Source organism: Pogona vitticeps, chromosome 1 (genome assembly GCF_051106095.1).
Source record: "Pogona vitticeps strain Pit_001003342236 chromosome 1, PviZW2.1, whole genome shotgun sequence".
In the NCBI taxonomy this organism is placed as follows: domain Eukaryota; kingdom Metazoa; phylum Chordata; class Lepidosauria; order Squamata; family Agamidae; genus Pogona; species Pogona vitticeps.
The window spans coordinates 1,785,338-1,808,907 of NC_135783.1; the positions used below are offsets into that span (position 1 = coordinate 1,785,338).

The 23,570-nt window shown below is 52.3% G+C and overlaps 2 protein-coding genes across 2 annotated transcripts; both read right to left on the reverse strand.

Moving 5' to 3' along the window:
- Positions 1 to 2,241: 2,241 nt before the first annotated feature.
- LOC110070657 (uncharacterized) lies at positions 2,242 to 12,545 on the reverse strand. The gene is made up of 4 exons (XM_020778360.3): positions 12,175 to 12,545; positions 8,856 to 9,021; positions 7,605 to 7,817; positions 2,242 to 4,375 (listed from the first exon to the last, which is right to left on the reverse strand). Exons 1-4 carry the CDS (start codon positions 12,208 to 12,210, stop codon positions 4,137 to 4,139), a joined length of 654 nt encoding a protein of 217 aa, XP_020634019.3. The 5' UTR covers positions 12,211 to 12,545; the 3' UTR covers positions 2,242 to 4,136.
- A 2,967-nt stretch (positions 12,546 to 15,512) lies between these two features.
- On the reverse strand, positions 15,513 to 21,592 carry LOC144584689 (uncharacterized). Its single transcript, XM_078381355.1, has 4 exons — positions 21,341 to 21,592; positions 19,984 to 20,098; positions 18,621 to 18,827; positions 15,513 to 16,503 (listed from the first exon to the last, which is right to left on the reverse strand). Exons 1-4 carry the CDS (start codon positions 21,374 to 21,376, stop codon positions 16,289 to 16,291), a joined length of 573 nt encoding a protein of 190 aa, XP_078237481.1. The 5' UTR covers positions 21,377 to 21,592; the 3' UTR covers positions 15,513 to 16,288.
- Between the last annotated feature and the right edge of the window lie 1,978 nt (positions 21,593 to 23,570).

Here is a 23,570-nt window from a genome sequence, read left to right on the forward strand (position 1 = left end):
AGTGCCTGGCCATAGTATACGCGATCCAGAAGGCCAAGCCTTACATCTGGGGAAGACATTTTGTTCTGTGCACTGACCATTCACCACTGCAGTGGTTAAAGACAATGAAAACCCACAATAGTAAACTTATGAGGTGGGCTTTAAACCTGCAAGACTATGACTTTGAAGTGAAGGTGGTCAGAGGGTCAGTGAACTGTGTTGCTGACGCCTTGTCAAGAAGACCCGAAGAATGAAGACGGCGAAGAAACATGGACTATGTATATATTTTGGTGACCAAAGGTTAAATGTACTTGTTTATTAAACATGCTTGGTTTGTATGAATAAAGGTAACTTGATGTATTGTATATGGTAAATGTTTAAATGCCTAATTGATATGTTTATCCTAGAGTAAGTATGGTATTGTATGTTATTGTATAACTGTTTTTGTATGTTTTGGATCCAGGTTGTTTTTTGGAGAAAAGCACTTTAGCTTTCCCCCTACAAAACAACTTATAAAGAGGGGAGGTGTTACATACAGCACTGATGTTACCTGTCTGTCATGGGTTGGAGGGAAAGTTCCATCCTATGGGGAGTGGAAGGCGGGACATCAGGAGGAGGGGCTGTACTGTATATATATGTGAAGCCTGTGTGGAGAAGCTTAGAAGAGAAGAGCTGGCTGGGAAGAAGAAGCTGGTGTGGGAGTCTGTGTGTCAGACAGGGTACTACTGTGTGTCAGTCAGTACCAACCTGATAGGTTCAGGTGTCTGTAGGGTTAGCCAGAACTGATAGGTTCAGGGTCTGTGCTTTAGTTAAATGCGTTCTGTGTGAACCAAACTAGTGTATGTATGATTGAGACTAAGCCACGTTACTGTATCTTATTCACCTGATCATTTTATTTTCCCTGTGTGTTATGTAAATAAACCTTGTTCTTTTATTTGTTGAAAATCCATTCCTGGTCTGTGTGACTTCTTATAGGGAATGGTTGGTGGCAGCTTAGTGAAACTGTGGCATCCTCCAGTAGGTCTGGGTTTGTCACACTCTGTTCCCCTTATTCCCTGTTTTGCCTCTTGACCGACCAGGAGCACCACTGTCTTGTCTGCATGAAGTTTCAGTTTATTGTTGTTGTAGGTTTTTCAGGCTGTTTGGCCGTGTTCCGAAGGTTTTTCTTCCTAACGTTTCGCCCGTCTCTGTGGCCATGGGCATCTTCAGAGGACAGGAGTCAGAACTCTGTGTTCTGAAGATGTTCACAGGAGTTAGACAGAGTTCCAATTCCTGTCCTCTGAAGATGCCCGCCATAGAGACGGGCGAAACGTTAGGAAGAAAAACCTCCAGGATATGGCCAAACAGCCCAAAAACCTACAACTACCATTCGATCTGGCCGTGAAAGCCTTCGAGAATACATTTAAGTTTATTCGTCCTCATCCAGTCCGTTAGGGACACCAGACACTGATCTAGAGCCGAAACGGCTTCCTCGGATGTAGGCATCAAAGAGAGGTAGAATTGGGTGCCGTCCGCGTATTGGTGACATGGATGCCCCAAACGCCTTCCAGCCTCTCCCAGCACGAATTGTGAAACGAGGCATCGAAGGATGTTCTTCCCCCCTTCTTGGGTGCAAGCCTTCATCTGGCGAAGGGGTTTGAGTGTCTCAGCCAAGCTGAGAGCCATGTCATCCGGAGGGCCAAGACTTTCTCCCCCCCCCAAAGGCCCAATACACACCTCCCCACCGCCCCTTTTGCCCCCTTCCTGATTCTCCTCCCTCCCCTTTCTGCCCTCCCCTTGCCTTCCCCCTCCAGGGACTCCAGTGGGGTCTGGAGGCGTCTCCCTGCCCGGCTCCCCTCTTCCCTCACAGTGCCACCATCGCTGCATCCAGAAGAGCAGGAGGCTCAGGTGGAGAGGAAAGGGCCACGGTCTGATCCTGCTGCTATGCTGGGCGTCAGCATTCCTGGCGTTCCCTGCCCACTTGCCCCATTCCGGCCTCTTTGAGCCAGACTAACGCTTTGGTCCAAAGGGCTGACATCAGTCCTCCGAAGGTGGGTGAGGAAGGGAGCAAAGAGGGGGAGCTGCTCTTTTTTGGGGGGTGGGGTGGGGGGATGAGTGATGCCCATGGGAAAAAAAGGAAAATCCACCCAAAGGGTAGATTAAAATTAAAATAACCTGCCTGTGGACCAAGAGGCTTAAAATAAGACAGCACTGTGCACACCCTGTTTAATGTAAGGAATAATAAAAAGTAATTCCAACGAAAAACAGCCATTCATTCATTCGTTCATTCATCAATTTATTTATTTGCTTAGAATATTTTTACCATGCCTTTCACCTCGAAAAGGACCCAAGGGGGCTTACAACAATGCGAGACAATATGTAACGTTTAAAACAATAAGTACACAACGAGGGTTCACATCCTTAAAAGGCAATATTTAAAGCCAGGAACCATGAATATAAAGGGACAGGTTACATCATTAAAAGGCAAGATCAAAGCAAAGGTGCAAGAGGCATACAAATATTAAAAAGAAAGAAAAAAGTCCAGAGAGATGGAGAACCCAAAAATGGAAAGAAACAGTATCAATCCTCCTAAAATCATACGTGTCTAGTTATTGAGAGATGGCTCGTCTGAAGAGGAAGGTCTTTGCCTGCTTGCAGAAAGTCAGCCAAGACAGGGCGGGTCTGGCCTCCAGTGGGAGGGAGTTCCAAAGTCTAAAGGAGCAGTGACAGAGAAGGCCCTCTCTCCTGTGGCCCCACCAAACACATCTGTGAATGTGGCAGGATGATGAGGAAGTCCACTTCCTGGTGATCGTAACACTGGAGCAGGCTCATCAAGGAAGAGGTGGTCCTTGAAAGAGTCTGGTGCAAAGTTTTTAGGAGTTTATAGGTTAAAATCAACACCTTGAATTCATCCCAGAAATGGATCAGCAGCTAGTGGCGCTGCTGTATCGGGGTGGGGTGGTTACGTGATCCCTTGATCAGCCCCAGTCAGCCATCTGGCTGCCGCGTTTAGGCTCCCCTCTGGAATTTCCTGACCCTTTCCATCGGCAGCCCCCACACAGGGTGCATTACAAGAATCCAGCCAGGAGGGACCGAAGGCGTGTGTCCCCGTGGCCAGATCAGACCCTTCCAGGTGCACTAGTTTTAATTGTGGAAAAGCACTCCTGAACACCACTGAACCCTGGGCACTGAGGTTCAGGGATCAATCCAGGAGCGCCCCCTAAGCTGTGCACCTGACTTTTCAGGGGGAGGCTCACCCCATCCAGCACAGGCTGCACCCCTATTCCATGATCTGCCTTTCGACTGCCCAGGAGCACCTCTGTCCCCCCAAAACACTTTGCAACCCCCTTGGGGGGATCACGATTGGGGGGGTTCGATTAGGAGAGCATCCTTAGACACGGACATCTTCTAGGTAAGGCATGCTGGGTGGGGGGATTCTGGAGGGGGCTGTAAGCAAATAAAAACAGTATAATTTCCCCAGCCCTGGAAAAGACAGAGACCCCCCCCCCATTATTTCGGGGGCAAACTTTGTTCTTCTTGCCCCTCCACCCTGTTGGATGCCCGTAATATAAGCCCTACCCCAAAATTAAGCCCCTGTGAATTGAAAGCCTGCCCCCCACCCTTGTGCAGCAACCAGAAGAAGAGGACAGGACTGCATTAGAATCAATGTAGATGGTTGTACATGAAAAAAATGAAGCATCCCCTGAAAATAAGCCCTAATTCATTTTTTTGGGGAAGAACAATTATATTAAAGATCCTGCCTTAGTTTTGGGGAAACACGGCAGATCTCCCTGCCCCCAACTCCTGTTTTAAATCACCCAGTGGGTGTGTAAAAGCAAAGAAGGAGAGCAGAAAACCCACCCACCCTAGCCGTTCACCCCCCTCCCTCGACATGCACAGAGGAACACGCCAGGTCACTGCCTGCCCAGCTCTGCCCAGTCAGCCTGAGGTTCAGGGCAGGTCTGTGCATGCCCAGAGGGACAACTAGCCTTCTCCCCAGCTCGAGGCAGTTTGCTGCCACATGGCTGGGGAGGAGTGTGAATCCCACCTACCCACCCACGCAAGAATCCAAGGGAAGCCCACCACCCTACACACACCCCATGCGCTGAGTCCAGCCATTCCCAGCATGCACTGCAGCAATCCCCAACAGTGTCTCAACAGCCCCTCTACGGCACCACTTAAGGGGAGCAGCAGGTCCCCCATCCATGATCTTTAGCGAGGTCCTGGATGGCAGCTGCCACGTCAGCCACGGCCGTCTCGTTCATCTCGCACGGGTAGAAGCCATCCTGGAGGGTGTAGCGAGTATTCACGGTCAGGACCACCGCCGGATACCGCCCCTGCTGCCTGGCGTCCACATAAGCCATTGGGTTGTCCTTTGGGATAAAATGCATCACCACCAGGAGGACCTTCTGCTCACCTGGAAGGGGAAGGAGAGGAGCAGTCAGTGAGACCAAGCCTTGAGGGGGAGGGCAGGTTAAAAAAAGGGGGGGCCTTCAGGGCAGCCCTGGGGGAACAGCTGTAGGAGAAGACACTCCTCTGATGAGAACAAGGGAATTATTTACAAACCAAGGAGAGACTCCTGAATCCTCTCCAGGTGTTAAAAATATAAGGGCTGACCCTGCTTCTCTTCCGAAAAGGGGCTGGGACTCTCTCTCTTCTCCCACTACATTTTGAGTTACTGTGTTGGACACAACCTTCCTGTTAAACCCTTCTGGAGCCTCGTCGTCCAGTGGTTAAACTGCAGTACTGCAGCCAAAACTCTGCTCATGACCTGCTTTCAATCCCAGGTAGCTGGTAGGCTCGTAACATTGTCCAGGAGGCAGCAACAAAAACCACCCCGAAGAAAAGGAAATGCAAAAAAAGCAAAGTGGCTGTCCAGTGAGGCTGTAGAAATAGCAGAGAGGAGAAGGGAAACAAAATGCAAGGGAGATAGAGAAAGTTACAGAAAATTGAGTGCAGACTTCCAAAGAATAGCAAGGAGAGACAAAAGGGCCTTCTTAAATGAACACTGAAATAGAGGAACATAATAGAAAGGGAAAAACCAGAGATCAATTCAGGAAAATCGGAGATATTAAAGGAATGTTTTGTGCAAAGATGGACATCATAAAGGACAAAAATGGGAGGGACCTAACAGAAGCAGAAGACATCAAGAAGAGGTGGCAAGAATACACAGAGGAATTATACCAGAAAAATCTGGATGTCCCAGACAACCCAGCTAGTGTGGTTGCTGACCTTGAGCCAGACATCCTGGAGTGAAGTCAAGTGGGCCTTAGAAAGCCTGGCTAACAACAAGGCAGTGGAGGTGATGGCATTCCAGTGGAACTATTTAAAATCTTAAAAGGTAATGTTGTTAAGGTGCTACACTCAATATGCCAGCAAGTTTGGAAAACTCAGCAGTGGCCAGAGGATTGGAAAAGATCAGTCTACATCCCAGTCCCAAAGAAGGGCAGTGCCAAAGTATGCTCCAGTTACCGTACAATTGCACTCATTTCACATGCTAGCAAGGTTATGCTCAAAATCCTCCAAGGTATGCTTCAGCAGTATGTGGACCGAGAATTCCCAGAAGTACAAGCTGGATTCCGAAGGGGCAGAGGAACTCGAGACCAAATTGCTAACATGCGCTGGATTATGGAGAAAGCCAGAAAAAATCTACTTCTGCTTCATTGACTATGCAAAAGCCTTTGACTGTGTGGACCACAGCAAACTATGGCAAGTCCTTAAAGAAATGGGAGTGCCTGATCACCTTATTTATCTCCTGAGAAACCTATACGTGGGACAGGAAACAGGTTAGAACTGGATATGGAACAACATTGTTCAAAATTGGGAAAGGAGTACAACAAGGCTGTATATTGTCCGCTGGCTTATTTATATGCAGAATGCATCATGCGAAAGGCTGGACTGGAGGAATCCCAAGCCGGAATTACGATGGCTGGAAGAAATATCAACAACCTCCAATATGCTGATGATACCACTCTGATGACAGAAAGTGAGGAGGAATTAAAGAACCTCTGAATGAGGGTGAAAGAGGAGAACGCAAAAATTGTTATTATTTTTCCTGTAGTGATGTATGGAAGTGAGAGCTGGACCATAAAGAAGGCTGACCGCCGAAGAATTGACGCTTTTGAATTGTGGTGCTGGAGGAGTTTCTTGAGAGTCCCCTGGACTGCAAGGAGAGCAAACCTATCCATCTTGAAGAAAATCAACCCCGAGTGCTCGCTGGAAGGCCACATCCTGAAGCTGAGGCCCCAATCCTTTGGCCATCTCATGAGAAGAGAAGACTTCCTGGAAAAGACCCTGATGTTGGGAAAGTGTGAAGGCAAGAGGAGAAGGGGACGACAGGGGACGAGATGGCTGGACAGGGTCATCGAAGCGACCAACATGACTTTGACCCAACTCCGGGAGGCAGTGGAAGGCAGGAAGGCCTGGCATGCTCTGGTCCATGGGGTCACGAAGAGTCGGACATGACTAAACTACTAAACAACAACAATCTCTCCAAAGGACTCTGTGGGAGTTTTACAACATGAAATAACAATAACAATCTGTCAAGGTAATGCATCATTAATTACATGACTAAAACTTTAAAATAAACATAAAAGTACCATATCATTAGAAACGCAAAATACAGACATTTAAAAAGGTGACAATGGTGACATTAATAGCTACTAGTTTATCAAGAAGGTCCAGGATTGGGGAAATGTGTTGGTATTTGTTAGGTCCCTGGAGTATCCTGGCCACCACCCTCTGAACTTGCTAGAGTTTCTGTATCAGTCTCATGGGTAGCCCCACACAGAGCGCATTACAGTAGTCTAGTCTTAAGACTACCAGTGCCTGGACCAACATGGTGAGGGGCTCACATCATCCCAGGCATGGCAGCGGAGGGTGCTGACCCCAAGGGAGGCCCCGAGGCAGAAGACTAGACACCTGGGCTTTCTCGCGTGGCGCGATCCTCCACTCTGGAATCGGTCACGCCTGCTGTTCGTTTGGCCCCTTCGCTGGGGGATTTTAAAGAAGCAACTGAAGAACTGGCTCTTCTGCAGGCATTTCAAACCATCTCATCTACTGAGCCATGGATAACAAAGCTAATAATCGAAAGCCACTATTTACCCCCAGCTTAAATGTTTAAATATTTTCAGAATGTATTTTAAATGGTCTGGTTTCAATTTTGTTATATTATTCTCATAGAGTTCTTTTGCATTTTATGATTTGAATCCTGTATACTGTTATTCTGTTATTTTGTGTCATCAGATGATCAGAATGGCCCTCGGCCAGATGGGTGGTCCATAAATGGAATGGATGGATGGATGGATGGATGGATGGATGGATGGATGGATGGATGGATGGATGGATGGATGGATGGATGGATGGATGGATGGATGGATGGATGGATGGATGGATGGATGGATGTCTCGAGACCCCTTTTCTGATCAAGGAGAAAATTGGTAGCTATTCATCCTCACGTTGCCCGAAGAGTCTGCTTATGGTTGCTGTCCTCTGAAGATGCCGGCCACAGAGACTGGCGAAACGTTAGGAAGAACAACCTTCAGAACACAGCCAAGGAGCCCGAAAAACCCACAACAACCAGTCTGCTTATGTTCTGGCGGTCACAGAGGGAAACCATGGCTGCCCTGCTAGAATCTTCTACCTACCGATGACTCCCTCGAGGGCGTTTTCGATGTCGGTGCCCATGCGGGAAGCTATGGGGCAGAAGAGCAGAATGGGGTGCTTTGAGGCGGTCTCCCTGAACTTCTCCACCTTCAGAGAGCAGGAGAGGCACACTGGCAGGTGCTTTGAGACCTCATTTACAAAATTCCATTCCCAGCCACCTGTGGCACCCGTGGTCTGGACGTAGATGATGAAGTCTGCAAAGGGGAAAGAAGCAGAAGGGGGGGAGGGACAAAAATCCCATTAATATCTCACACCTGAAGGAGAAACCGAGGGCCAGCCTGAATGCCACCCTCTTCCTGAAAAACCCCAGGCTGATGGACAAGTGCAGAGCCTCTCTTGTGGAAGAGACGCACGCCGAGGTGGTCCTTGTGGAAAGATAGATGCCAGTAGCACCTTTTGCCTCTGAATTAAGAGGATGAGCCAGCTGCCCCATTGCTTGCACCCCATCCTTCTTGCTACTGTCCTCTTTCCTGGCTTCATCCTGCTGGCTCCGAGCAAAATCTATTTGTTAGGAGCTGGGGAGGAAAAAGGGGAGGGTGCTGAAAGGAAGGAAGGAAGGAAGGAAGGAAGGAAGGAAGGAAGGAAGGAAGGAAGGAAGGAAGGAAGGAAGGAAGGAAGGAAGGAAGGAAGGAAGGAAGGAAGGAAGGAAGGAAAGGGCCCATAAGGCCATCAAGTCCAACCCCTGCTCAGTGCAGAGATACAAATCGAAGGATGTCTGCTAGGTGGTTCTCTAATGTCCTAGCCACCCACCCCACCCTGTGCTTGAAGAGGGATAGGACCCAGGAAAAGCAAATTCCAGGCTTCTCTGTGAAAGGAAAGGAATGGGAAGGGAAAGGAAGGAAAGGAACTGGACAGGTTAGGGAGTTGGAGGCGGGATGGTGGTCGTGGCCAGGTGGGGCTGACACCTTGGCAAGGAGATGCTGGAGAAGGCCAGGAAAAAGCCCAGCCAGGAAAAAGCCCAGCCAACAAGATTGCAGGCCAATGTTAGCCTTTGAGGAGCCGTGAGACTCCTACTTCGGTTGTGTTCCCACCGACTGTCCAGGCTGCCCCTCTGGAAGAAAAACAGGCCCCCCTCCTGCGCAGGCAGCGTGACCTCTCCTGGCAAGGAACAGGCGGAACATGGGAAAGTTGCTTGTCTGGACTACAACTCCCAGAATCCCCCTGGCAGCTTGGGTAGTGGGCCTGCTGGGTTTTCCCCACTCCCCTGCTCCTCATTCTGAGGGTCTACTCACCCTTCGAAGCAGTTCCATTTCCACAGCATAGAGAGCATATGAAACAGCAGAGACAGTTCAGTAAGTAGCGTAGGCAGCTTAGAATACGGCGCAGAAAGCGTCCGCAGCAGGTTTCATCACAACCTTCTTCCTTCAGCAACTCCTGGGTCTCAGGATCGCATGTCCGCTATTTTTAGGAGGCAAGACCAGAGAGGAATGGGAGAAGCAAAATCAATGGAAGGGGCCAGTGGGATTACCCCAGGGCTCAAGACGCCTTGGGGGTCGACAGAGGTGCCGTAGAAGGGCTCCCGAGAGCCAGTCCGGACATGGGCTTCTTTCTCCCAAGACCGTCATTCCCCACCCAGACCGGTCTGGTCCAAGATGGCTCTTCTCCCAGGACTGAGCGGTGAGCTGACCTCAGGAGGCCCAGCTTCTCTTGGGAGGGATGATGGCTCCCTGTGCAACCAGGAGAGCCATGAAGGATGATGCTCTTGGCTTAGCCCTCGGCTGGACCTCCTGCCGCCCACTCAGCTCTCCTGCCTCTCTGGCTGCAGCTGCCCAAGTTCTCCCACCCACCAACAGACCACTAGCTCCAGAAGGGTCAGGCCTTCTCTGTGGCTGCTCCCAGGGACTTTGGAACTTCCTCCCACTGGAGGTCAAGCTGACCCCCTCTTTGATGTCTTTTAGCAAGCATGCCAAAACCTTTCTCTTCAGGCAAGCTTTTCCTTAATAACTGGTGGAGAGAGAGATGGATTTTTAAATGGATTGCTGTCTTCTGTTGTTTTGAATGTTTTAATATTCATTTTATTTCCTGTTTTTAATATGATCTCGGATTAATTCCTTTTAGTATTTGCAGATTGGTTGCTTTAGCCTTGGAGTATTGTCTTTTTAATGATGTAAGCAGCCTTGGGTCTCTTTTTCGGAGAAAAGCGGGATGGAAATGAATGAATGAATGAATGAATGAATAATGCAAGTCAAAAATTGTGAAATTAATTGAACAAGTGGCAGAGTGGGTTTCTTTCCTGATTAAATCTTGAGAAAAGCCGAGTTCCGTCACTTTGTTGCAGTATTTCGGTGGATGATGGAGAGTCTCTTCCTAAACACCATATTCTAGACACACCACTACCTGCGTGGTGGAGCGCCCCTCACAGGCTCAGCTTTCACTCGCCTCTGCTTTGCAAACATTTGTGTCCACCCGCAAAATATACAAGTGGGCACCACAGCCAAACCTTTTCAGTGGGTGAGTTTTTCTGGCTTTGCTCTTTGTCATTGGAAGTTTTCAATTATCTTTTGCAGTTTGTGTATTATCAAATCGGGATTAGGGGCTGAAAGCCGGCACAGCTGAATGTTAGTATACATGCGCTCTCTGTTCACTTTATTATTCCATTGCTTTTTTGTCCCATTATTGGGTTATTTATCTACCATTACAATGTCCAGATTTGAGATAGCAGCAACAAGATGAATTGCAAACATTTTGCTAAAATGAAGGGTACAATTTAGGGAAACAAACTGCCAAGGGATACGCAAAGGACAGCAAGTGAGGGAACACCTGGATTAGGTAGATTCTTGCCAGGTCTGGAGGGGGTCCCACTCCACTCATAAAAGACCAGATTTGCCACTTGGAGGCACTTCTGGACTGGTGCCCCTTTTATGGCGAAAAACGTTTCTGCCATGGCTATGTTAACCGGAATTCACAGCATCTTTCTGAATTCCCCCTCAACAGAAAAGGGCAGAGGCACTGGAAGATTTAACTTGGAGGTCTCTTTATTGTTTTAGCGCTGCTGCAGTAGCGGAGAGCTCGCCAAGGGCGGTGGTCTCTCTGATAAGCACACTGAGAACAAAGGTTTTTATACCCTGTCCATTCGGGCAGTCCGATATGGCTCACAATCTTCTAAAAAAGGGCATACATACATCACATATCCGTTACTTCATTGGTTTAATACACCTTTCGTTTATCTCTGCTGCGCAAGCTCACTTTTACGGAGCTGTGCCTGTCCGTGTCATCCTCTCTACCAAAGAAGGCCCCTTCTTATCAGCTTAGGAATTTCTTAGGAATTTCTAGTCTAAAAGCAGAAAGCTTCCCCCCCCCTTCTTCCCAAATGAATGAGGCAAACTCTTCAGTAATTTTCCACTAACAGCTACGTCTGCCCTTAAAACAAACAAGCAAACAAAAACCTCCGGAAAATTGCAGGGTTGTGGCTCTCTGTGGACAGGGAATCCCTGGCTGCTCTAGTTCACATGAAGGGCAATCTTGTGGATTGACTCCTGCAGTTCTCTCTACCTGGGGCTGCCTTTGAAAGTGGTCCGGAAGATGCAGCAGCTTAAAAATGCCATAGCCAGGTTGGTGGTGGTGGGGGCTTTGAGCCCATTTCCCTGACCCTGGCCTGCCTGCGTCGGCTCCCGGTGGGCTTTTGTGCGCCCTGCCACCGTTTTGATGACTCTGCTATGTTTAAATATGTGGCTTTCGCCATGGCAGTTTCTGTCCTTGGCTGGTTGTATTGCATTTATTTCAGGAATTAACTAGTAAGTGTGAGTAACTGTCCCATCAGTGCAAAGCACTACTCTGAGTGGTTTGCAACATAATAAAGAACACAGGCTGAGGACAATACTTTGACGGTCGCTCAAGAACCATGAACATTACACGTCTGTTTTCAGCTGGGGGTGAGCAATTCTTTGACTTGCAGTGAGAGGCGGGGGCGGGGAGCGCCTGGCGCCCGCTTTCGCTTTCGCTTCCAGCTGCTTTCAGTTTTGCCGAAATGCGGAGGGGGGGGGCTTTGCATTTTTTCCTGGAAATGCACAGCTTTACCGCCTGCTTACACGAAGGGAAAGGGAAGGGGGGGAGGGCTCCTCGTGCACCCTTGCACCAAGCGCACAGGGGGTGGGAGTGCGTGGGTGCGACCGACCGGCTCTCTGCATCGGCTCCCCTTTCGCTTGTTCCCGGTCTAAAGGCCCGCACTTACTTCGCAGGAGCCTCGACTGCCGAGCATGAAGGCAGAAGCCAGCCGTGCCCCAGAGCATGCACAGAGGGCTGAGCTGCCCGTATCTCGGACCAGGGGGCTGGAAAAAGGGCTTTGACATCTCCGCCCCCCCCCCGCTCAGTTCCCCATCCCACACTGAAGAGTATCCCCGGCGGGGTAAAAGAGAGCGGGTGCAGTCTCCAGTGGGACTTTGGGGGGGGGTTTGGGACCCCGGCCCACCTCTCGGGCTTTTGGGAGGCTCAGCAGGGGGAGGAGGGTTGCTCCGCGGCCGCCTGAGCTCAAGGGGGGGGACGAAACGGGAGGGGGGGGTCCGGGCCCACCAGGAAAGGGGGAAGGGACGAGAGGGGGCGCCTTTCGCTCACCTGGGGGACCACCGCTCGCGAGCCGGCCACGCCCATGGCTGGAGACCCGGGGACCCTCCGGCGCCTCCGGCCGCCTCCTCCCGCAGCCGCCGCCGCTCCTCCTCCCGACCGGATGGCCACCCGGGGGCGGATCAGGGAGGCGCTGGGCAGGCTCCTCCTGGGCTCCCGTTGCCCTTCTGCCCTCTCCGGGAAGGGAAGGGAAGCCCCCGCAGCAGCAGCAGCAGCAGCAGCCCCGGACGCGCTCTCGCTCTCTCCGGATCGGGCTCCCGGGACAGGTTTCTCTTCGGGGCGCCCCCCCCCGCCTCCTGCCTGGGAGAGAAGGGAAAGCGAGACCCCCTTCCTCCTCCCGGGGCGGAGACCTGGCTGCTGCCGTGCCCTTCCTCCAGGTCAGGATCGGGTGCCTCCGAGCATGGGCAGAGTTCTCCTCCTCTGGGGAGAAAAGACACAGGATGGCGCCGGGGAAACTTTGACGGAGTCGAGGGGCTTCCCGGGGGGGGGGGGGGGAGGGAGAGGCCAGACTCGCCGGCCCCCGGAGGAGCCCTTGATGTGGGCAACGCCAAGAGCTCTCGAAGGGCCCCCTGAAGTGGGGGGGGGGGGCGGCACCGTCCGGCCCCGGGGGGGGGGACAACAGGGAGCCCTGGATCCGCGGCCGCCCGTCGGCAGGTGGTGCCGGGGACCGCCTGGCCCTCCCCGCTGCAGAGGGAGAGCCAGGAGGAAGGCCAAAGCCGGACGGGGTCGGGGAGCCCCTGAACATGTGCAGAGTTTCTCCCTTCTGCTAGGAAAGAGAAACTGTGGCAGGACGGGACACTGGGAAGCTCTGCCCTTGACCGTCTCCGTAAACACCCTCTGCCCCACAGCGAAAAGGCAGGGGCGGGAGCAGTCCTGGTTGGCAGAGGAGGAGCAGGTCTTTTGCAAAGCCAGTGGCTCTTAATGGCCCGTTCTGGGCAAAATGGCTCTTAAAGAAAGTAAAAGGCGCATCTATGAAATCAAGCATGAATCCTCCTACATAGTCTCCCTTGTGTTACCGGACTGATCCTGGTGCGCGGAAGGGGAGAGGAGAGACCCTTTCCTCTGCCAGCTGCTGTGGAGACTCCTGCTCAGGGAAAGCCAGAAGGCAAAGCCGCCTCTCCTTCCCCCCCCCCCACGTCCCAGCTGGCCTGCCTGCCCCCCTTTCCTGCCCATGAAGCAGAGACCACCCTCTGACAGGGAGCCAACCGGTGTGGCCCCCCCCGCCAGAAAAGAGAAGGTATGCTCTCCCAGTATGCAGGCTGGGAAGTCCTGGGGGTGGCCTCTCCTTTCTCTCCGGCTCAGGGCTCCCACGCAGCCGGAAACGCCACGTCCAGGCAACAAACAGTCTGTATAAATGTGGTTTCTCACAGGGAAGGTCCCGCTGCCATCCAGGGGTTGAGAAATGGGTTGAAGAATTAAAAGAAGGCTGAGCCCAGGAACAGGAGGCAGAAAATAGGGGGGGGGGGAACGAAGCTTGGAGGGCTCCCCTACTGCTTGCATTTAATTAGGTTATTAGCAGTTTTTATTTAAAATATTTTTACCACACCTTTCTCCTGAAGAACTATTCAAGGTGGCTTACGCCATTAAAAGACAATACAGTATTTAAAGCTAACCATGGTGAGTGTACAACACTAAAAAGAAACTGAACAAATACCATACTAAAAAACCAAAACACATTCAAAGCAGCAACACACAACAATTTCTTTGAAGATCCCACTCAGGCAGCCAGCCAGTCCTTGAGAGAAAGCTTTTCCAAAGAGGAAGGTCTGCTTGCGGAAGGAGAGCCAAGAGGGGCCCAGCCTGGCTTCCAGTGGGAGGGAGTTCCAGAGTCTCTGGGAGCAGTCACGGAGGGGACCCTCTCCTGAGTCCCCCCACCAAATGCACCTGTGTAGGCACCAGAATCGGGAAGGCCTCCCCTGATGATCTTAATACCCCGGCAGGCTCATAGAGGGAGACGCCTTCTTTGAGATAGCTTCTTGGCCAGTCTGGAGTTTAAACTATAAAGCCAGCCCAGAATTGTGCCCGGAAACCTATCAGCAGGCAGTGGAGCGGCTGGAAGGGGTGGAGGTTGAGCGTGGGTGGGTAATATGTAACCAGCTCCTCAGCAAGCTCCTGCTGCATTTTGGACCAGCTGAAGTTTCCCGATCGCAGACTCAGTTAACTGTTTGCAGACTTGACAGGATGAGGTTGGTGCCCCCAATCCATCCAGAAAAGACACTCAGGAGGAAGCAGATCAATGGGTGTTCCAGTATCCAGAACATACAATGAGCTCTAACAGGGAGTAGCCATCCGATAAGGATATTTTGTTGTTTCCTTCAAGACAGCACTTAAAAGGGCCTGCAGGCGCCGTAAGAGGGTGGGAAATGCTGGTAAAAAAAGAGAGGAGGGCAGAATTCAGGAAAGGGGAGGATTAAAACTAATCCTGATTATGAAATCTCTCTGTAGAACGGCTCCTTCTCCAACTGGGAGGAGATCCACAGGTACCCCAACGCTCAGCCCTGGGTCCCATGCTCTTCAACATTTTTATGAATGACTTGGATGAGAGAGTGCCTCAGAGGCCACTTTCCAACATTATTCTTCTAGGATAAAACTTTTTTTAAGGCCAAAGAAGGCCTTAGTCACTGGAAGTGTTTGCTCAGTGGTGGAAAGAAAGGAACGGAGAGGAGGGAACGGCTGGGTGTGGACCAGGCGTAGGGACGACGGGCGTGACTTTGGGGCTCCCAAGGTTCCCGAACAGAGTTCCCCAACCACTTTTTTGAGTCGTGGCCCCCTTTCAAAATAAAAATAAAAGTTAGCTGCAATTCCTTGTTCAAACTAAATGCATGTATCCGTGGGCCAAGAGGATTTTAAAAAGAACCCCATTATGTATTGCATATTTAATATAATGTTAAAGTTTCAACTAAAAAAACAACTGGTGCCCCTCTCATGGAGAAAAAAAAATTGCTTACGACTCCCAGGTTAGGAACTCGTCCTCCAGAAGGGTTTCGAAACATTTTCACACGAGCAGAACGCAAAACTGTATGTGCGATTTCACAAAGACCACGAAGAAGATGTATAAAAAAGAGAGCTTGGGAGTTATTTTACTTCAAATGCCCCTCCCGGTCATTGACATCTTGGTACTGCATGCTGGGTGGGGGTGGGTGGGCGGGCATCCTGGGGTTCATAATTTAAAAACAAACAAACCCGCGTTTTCTCCAGCTTTGGAATGGATACAGACGGCCTAACCTTGGGACTAAGCCCCCCCACCCCCCCAGTCCTGGTGGGAGAAACTACGAAAAAGAAGATGATAAAGAAGAAGGACAGAGAAAGGAAAAAGGCCTCCACAGCACAACTTTCTCATTTTTTATTTCATATTTTTCATTAGTGACACAATACTCAAAATTCCGCTGCCTGAGTTTGTCTTAGCTTCCTTTCTCTGGATACGAGGCAGACTCAGGGAGGCTCACAGTGTTAAAAAAAGAGAATTCAAACACAAGAATTCATATGTTTTAAAACCATTCAACTATAATACTCATTAAAATACATGGGTGCATTAGAAGAGTATAAAACGTTAAAAACTCAGAAAAGGCATTTGGCACCCCGGGTGTGATTAATAAAAGCATGCAATCGTTGGGCATGCCTTTCCCTCTACCCACTTCTGATTCTGAACCCCTTCTGGTTTTGAAATCATCCCCTGGGATTGTAAAAGCACCAAAGAAGAGTCAACCCCCCCCGCCTCCGCCCTGCAAACTCGGCCCCCTCCATACACACATGCACAAACACACACAGAGAGAAGCAGACGTGGCCAGCTCTGCCCAGTCAGCCTGAGGCTCCTGGTCAGTCTGCGCATGCTCAGAGGAGCAGGGGCATTCTCTCTCTCTCTCTGATTACACCTTGCGTCCTCCTCCTCAGCTGAAGGCACGGTGCTGCTCTCTGGCCTGGGCGGGAGGGGTGTCAATCCCACTCCAGGTGCAAGAACGCATGGGAACCCCCTCCCGCCACAACCCAAGGTGCAAAGTCTGGCCAGTCCCCGCATGCTCTGCAGCAAACCCCGTCGGCGTCTTAACAGATCCCCAGCCCTCGGGATATCAAATGAGGAGGACGTGGGGAGCAGCCGAGTCCCCCCTCAGTGACGCTTGCTGAGGTCCTTGATGAAATCTGCCACGTGAGCCACGGCCGCGGCGGTCATCTCGCAAGGGTAGAAGCCGTCCTGGAGGGTGAAGCGGGTGTGCACGGTCAGCACCACAGCTGGATGGGACACCTGCTGCTTGGTGTCCACGAAGGCCCCCGAGCTGTCCTTTGGGATCAAGTGCATCACCACCAAGAAGACCTTCTCTTCGCCTGGAAGGGGAAGGAGAGGAGCAGCCATGAGACCAAGCCTTGGGGGAGGCCAGAGAGAGAGAGAGAAAAAAGGGGGGGACCCTCAAGACAGGCCCCCCAGGCACTATTCTAGGGTAGGAGGGCATGTGGGCTGGCCCCAGAGGCCCTGGCCTGTGAGCCCCACAGGTGGGGATTCTTGACAAGTTACAAGCCAAGGGTTGAGTCCTTTGCTAGGGATGACCCACAGGTGCATGGGGCTCATGCAAGGGGATCCCAACAGAGTGGCTGGAAGGACAGAACGGAGGGCCAAGGAAGGCCACCCAAACGGTCTGTGCCCCCTTCGAGGCCAACGCCTTGTCTTCGGGGAAATCAAAGAGAAGGGCGAACCCACAGCCGGAGGCCTGTTCTCTCCTGGCCAGGTGTGAGAGCTGGTCAGGTAGGGAGTGGACCCGGCTTCTCTTCTGCAAAGGGCCCGGGAATCTCTCTCTCTCTCTTCTCCCATGTCATAGTTATCCTTCTGGCCTCGCGGCTCATAACTGGGGCCGACCTGGAGTGACCTTCTCCAGCCACCTTTTCCACCCGCGTATGGGGCAGGCAACACCTGGACTCAAAAGAGGTACTTCCTCTTGAGTTGCAGCTCTTCATTAATGGCATCTCCTGTGGCACAAATCAGAGTCCTCCCCCCCCCCCCCGCCAAGTCACACTGGGCCCATGAATCAGCTTTCTCGGGGCCAGGAGAGCAAATCTGATGATCAGTCTCTTGTTATTTAATTCTTTCTTCTTCTGTGTTTCACCTCCTCTTCTCTCACTGCATTTTTCCCCGTTGACCATGCGATGTATAGCATTCACTATTATGCACATTTTTCAACATTTGTGTAGGGGTGGGAGTCAATCCCCTGCTGATACAGGGATCCTACTATATAATACGTATAAGATTAGGCATCCTTCAGTCTATGGTAACATGCTATGAATGCAGGACTTGGAACAGCGTCTAGTGTGGCTGAGAAGGCCAATTTGAGAGTGACCATCCCTTCCATGGGATGTAGGTGGTGCTGCGGGTTAAACCGCAGAAGCCTCTGTGCTGTAAGGTCTGTAGATCTTCAGCTGTAAGATTGAATCCACGCAACGGAGTGAGCTCCCGTCGCTTTGCCCCAGCTCCTCGCCAACCTAGCGGTTCGAAAGCATGCAAATGCAAGTAGATAAATAGGGACCACCTCGGTGGGAAGGTAACAGCGTTCCGTGTCTAAGTCGCACTGGCCATGTGACCACGGAATATTGTCTTCGGACAAAACGCTGGCTCTATGGCTTGGAAACGGGGATGAGCAAAGCGCCCTAGAGTCGAACACGACTGGACAAAAATTGTCAAGGGGAACCTTTATCTTTACCTATCCCTTCCACATGGAAGACAAACACAACCTGTCCCCTGTCCAGCTCCCTGATTTTGCTGGTTTCGGTACAGCCTCTTGGCCTCAGCCTGCTGGACGAGGGTCTCTTACTCAAAATGGGAGAGGCCATGATGCACCGCCTGCCTCCAGGCTGAATGCTCAGAGGACAAGGTTTCCCATCTTTTGAGATCCATTCCTAAGGCCTTCAGATCCCGCTTGCAGATCTCCTTGTATCGCAGCTCTGTGGTCTCCCAATTAAAAAAATATTGCAATGAAAAATAACAAAATAATTAATTAATTACAGTTTTGTTACTGTTGCTGCTAATGAAAAACAGGTTGGTTTTTGAAGCAGCACTACTCAGATTTTTTTGGACGGGATACCTTGTTGTGTCAAGAACGCTTTTTCAATCAAAGAGGAATAGGTTTGTAGGTATTCATCCTAAAGATCATCAACCTCCAATCCGCGGCCCTGTGCCGGTCCTTGGCCTGAGCCGGACTGGGCCACGAAGACAGACCTCCAGCCCCCTGCACACACTCCCCTCCCCACAGCTGCTTTGCGCATGTACCTGAGAGTGTGCGCACACACCCGTGTGCATCTGCAGGGGGGGCCCTTCCTCGGAGGCTCAGCTGGTCCGTGGGCCCAAAATGGTTGGGGACCGCTGCTAAAGATGACCTAAGAGTCTGTTTATGTTAAAATCAGCCACAGAGAAACACAGCGGCTCCCCCCGCCCCCCGTTGGTATCTTCTACTTACCACTCAGTCCCTCGAGGGCGTTTTCGATGTCGGTGCCCATGCGGGAAGCTATGGGGCAGAAGAGAAGAGTGAGGGGCCTTGAGTCCTCCCTGAAGTCCTTCACTTTTATAGAGACTTTTTTGGAGGACGGGTGCTTTAAGAGATCCTTTAAGAACTTATTCTCACAGCCACCCGTCTTCCCAGCGGTCTTCACGTGGACATGGAAACCTGGAAAAGACAGAGAATAAAATATGTTAATTCCCGTTAACATCTCACATCTGAAGGAGAAACCAAGGACCGGCTTGAATTCCCTCTTGCTGAACATGACCGGCAACCGTGGAGCCCCTGCTCTGGAGGAGACACACCCCGCAGCGGTCCTTGTGGTGAAATGGACACCCGTGGCATGTTTTGCCTCCAATGAGGATGAGCTCGTTGGCTCCCTGTTCCCCCCCCACCTCATCTCACAGGTGTTCCCGCACAAACAGAAGGGCACCACCATCTTCTGAGGGTGTTTTACTCCCAGCCTGCCACTGAGGGACAGTGGAGGGGGGGGGTCACCCTTGTAACCAGCAGGCTCCCACCCCCTTCATGACCAGTGTGGATCCTAGCCTTGGACATGGGGGGGAGGGGGACACATCCCAGGTCAAGCCCCTGCCTGGTCATGGCAAAATCCTAAGCACATAGGATGGCTGCTTTCTTGAAGGAAAAGGTGCCACATAAATATTTTAAATAAAGAAATAAACAACCCTCCTCTGCTCTTAATTATTATTATTATATTTGTGTACTGATGAGTTGATTCCAATTGATGGCAACCCTCCGGAGGGTTTGAAAGCTCTCAGGATGGGTTTCCCCTTCCCTTCTTCTGGGGGCACACTCCTAGGACCCCCACACAGCTTGCCCAAGGCCACATAGGATGGCTCTCTTCCTGTGGGGCCCAGAGGGGGAATCGGACCCTCACCCTCTGGCCAAATGGCGGAGTCACAGAACTCTCCAGGCAGCTCTTAGGGGCTGACACCTGGGCAAGCAGGGGCTGGGAAGGCCCTTGGCCAAGGCTAGAGAAAAGCCCAGCCAGGCAGGGAACCAGGCCAATAGGGCTCCAGGCCAACGTGAGCCTCCCGGGAGCCGTGAGACTCCCTCTTTGGACGTGCTCCCACCCAAAGTCCAGGCCGTCCCTCTGGAAGAATCCAGGCCCCCTCCTGCGCAGGCTGCGTGCCCTGGAGGAGGAGGAGGCCAAATGTTGGGAAGCGGCTTCTCTAAAGTACTACAACTCCCGGAACGGCCCCAGCCAGCTTGGGGAGGGGGCCCTGGGCTCTCCTCTGCACCCTCCACCTCAACAGCCCAGGCTTCCTTTCCCGGTTGGGGACCATACAGAAGGCCTACTCACGTTTCCAAGGTTTATTGTTTTTCATCCAGGAGGGACGGCGTATTTTCTTGCCTTTTTTCTTCTGTAGCTGCCGGTCCTCAGCCTGGCATGAGGAGGGCTCAGGACCGCATGTCCGCTATTTTTAGGAGGCAAGACGGGAGAAGCAAAATCAATGGAAGGGGCCAGTGGGATTACCCCAGGGCTCAAGATGCCTTGGGGGTCGACGGAGGTGCCGTAGAAGGGCTCCCGAGAGCCAGTCCGGACATGGGCTTCTTTTTCCCAAGGCCGCCATGCCCCACCCAGACCGGTCTGGTCCAAGATGGCTCTTCTCCCAGGACTGAGCGGTGAGCTGACCTCAGGAGGGATGATGGCTCCCTGTGCACCAGGAGAGCCAGGAAGGATGATGCTCTTGGCTTGGCCCTTGGCTGGACCTCCTGCCGCCCACTCAGCTCTCCTGCCTCTCTGGCTGCAGGCACACGTTCTCCCGCCCAGAGAGAAGACCAGCAGCAGCTCCAGAAGGGGGGAGCATTTGGCACCCAGAAACACCCCCCACACACACACACACTTTGCTCCACCAGCAGAAGAGCCCAAGCGGAGAAAGGGCAAGAGAGGAGCCACCGTAGGGCCCACCCCACCTGCCCCCCTCCAGCCCAGGGACACAGCCGCTCCCTCGAGGTTGGAGGAAGAGCCACCCCCTCCTTCTTTGGGTGGCAGGAGTGGTATGCCCCCCCCCAGCCTTCCGTGGAAGAGGAAGAGGAAGAGGAAGAGGAGGAAGGCATTTCCTGGAAATGGGAGGGGGGCTTGTCCATCCATCATCCATTTGGTTGTGGTCAAGTGTCCTCAGGAGTGGCTGGCCTTGGAGCAGAGGGATCCCGGGAGATCCATGGATGGGCCTCTCCCAACGTCTCCGTGGCCACTGGATCCCATCGTTACGCAGAATGCCTGGGGGGCTGATTTAGGCGCTCCTCTCGAAAGGGGTCTCCCGGGTGACTCCGGAGGTTGACTGGGGGAGCCCCTGACCCCCCTTGCTGTCCCAGAGCTGGTCCCTCAGCCTGGTTCACCACTGAGTAACGAGGTAGGAAACCAACCTAGATATTTGGCGCCCCCCCCCGCCCCCTTCACACTCAGGAGAATCCCGGGGGGGGGGGAGCAGCGGCTGGAGAGGAGAAGCAAGCGATGACGCCCCCCCCGGGGGTGTGTGGAACTTCCATGGGAGGGGGAACCTGGGACCCCGGCCCACCTCGCGGGGCTGTTGGGAGGATCACGGGGGGGGGTGTCTGTGTGGAAGGCGGAGAGGAGGAGAGCTCAAGAAGGGGGGGGAAGAGTTCAGGGCGCAGAGAGGCGGCGGGCAGGCCGAGCGGGGGCGCCTTTCGCTCACCTGGGGGGCCACCGCCCGCGACTTGCTCCCCCCCATGGCGCCGCCTCCTCCTCCTCCTCCTCTCCGCCGGTCCGTCCAAGGCGAGGGCTGGGCGGCGGGGGGGCGGCGGGGGCGGCGGTCCCGGCCCCTTCGGACGCCGGAGCAGCGACGAGACCCCGGGTCGGGTCCCCCTGGGAGGTCGGCGTCGGGGCGCCCGGCCTCCGCCCTGGGAAAGAAGGGAAAGCGAAAGCGCACCCGAGCGGGAGGGCGGGCAGCGGGGGGGGGGAGAGCTTCCTGCTTCCGTCTCTTTCCTCTCGTCTAGGTCTCGAGCGGGTGCCTCCGAGCATGGGCAGAGTGCCAGAGACCTGTCGTGCTGCCGTCGGAAGCCCTGGGGACGGGACCGCGGGGGGGGGGGAGCGAGGAGGAGGAGGGGGGGTCCCCGAGTGCCGGCGCCGCTCTCGGCCCGCGACGAGGCTGGTCTTCTCTGCCCGCTCAGGGCTACAGCCCCCCCCTCCAACCCGTTGCCTCGACCCCCCCCCCCCCGACAGAGGGAGGGAAAGGAAGGGAAAAGCCCGGTCGAGGGAGGGAGGGGCGGCTTGAGGAGCGCGTGGCCTCTGAGCATGGGCAAAGGCCTGGAATTCAATTCCATTTGGAATGCCCCCCCCCCCGCTGCTTACACCCACCAGACTGTGATTGATTGATTGAAAATATTTTTTTACCACGCCTTTCTCCTTAAAAGAAACCAAGCCAACTTGCATCATTAAAAGACCACATTAAAGCGAACAGAGGGAAGCAGACAAAGACTAAAAAGTATCGAGCTAACACCACGCTGAAAAACAGACACAACATCAAACGGGCATTCAAAGGAACAAAAGGCACAGCCGTCCATTGAAAAACACCATTTCGGCAGCCACTGCTCGGGGAAAGCTAGCCTGAAGAGAAAGGTTGTCTTGGCCTGCTTGTAGAGGGGCAGCCAAGAGGGGGCCAACCTGGCCTCCAGTGGCAGGGAGTCCCGCAGTCTCTGGGAGCAGCTGCAGAGGAGAAGGCCCCTGTCCTGCGTCCTGGCCAGGCGCGCCTGTGAAGGTGGTGGGAGTGAGAAAAAAGTGATCTTAACACTTGAGCAGGATCGTCAAAGGAGAGGCGGTCATAAAGATCTCTTGGACCTCAGCCGTTTAGGGCTTTCTAGGTCAGACTCGCCAGCGCCTTGAACTGTGCCCAGAAACGGACCGGCAGCCGGGGGAGCGGCTTCCCCAGGGCTGTTTTAAAAACAAACCAGTACAGTGGGGTCTCTACTTAAGAACGTCCCTACTTAAGAACAATCCAACTTAAGAACAGCTCCATTTGCTAAATTTTGCTTCTACTTGAGAACAGAAATCCAAGATAAGAACAGGAAAAAAAAACCTTTCCTGCTCTTTTTTTAACCTTAGGTCATCTTAGGTTAAAAAAAATTCTCCCCCTAGTGGTAGAGTACGTATTAACCAGCTTTGCATTAGTTCCTATGGGAACTAATGCTTCAATGTACGAACGCACCTCTACATAACAAAAAAACAGCCAGAACGGATTAATTGGTTTTCAGTCCATTCCTATGGGCAATTTTGCTTCAACTTAAGAACGTTTCAACTTAAGAACACCATTCCAAAACCGATTAAGTTCTTAAGTAGAGGTTCCACTGTAGTTTCTATGGACGGAAAAGAGCAGATACGGATTAAATGGTTTTCAATGCATTCCTATGGGAAATGCAGATTCAACATAAGAACTTTTCAACTTGAGAACCACCTTCCAATACGGATTAAGTTCTTAAGTAGAGACCACACTGTACAAACCATAGACGGTCAGAATGTAGCGACAGATCAGCCTATCTACAAGAACGGAAAACAGATACAGCACATTGATATAAACCGCTTCCCTCTTTTCTCAAGACTTCCAATGGCCTGCCTCTTCTTTGCTGCCAAAGCAAATTTTGCCCCTCCATAGGCAGGGGTTACGTCCCTGCCCGCAAGCAGCAACAGACAAAAGCTGAGCCGAGGGGGCACAAAGGTCTGAGAAGAAGGCCCGCAAGAAATTGCCTTCCAAGTTGCCCATAGAAAGGGGAAACCTTCGGCCTCTCCTGATCCACTAAAACAGAATCGCCAAATGGAAGGGGACCTTCTCGTCTCTCCCCTCCAAAACATGTTATTGGCATAATACTGAAAACGCAAAACTATGAATGCTTTTCTTAAAGGGGCTGCAGTTCGATTAACAAAATCTTTCT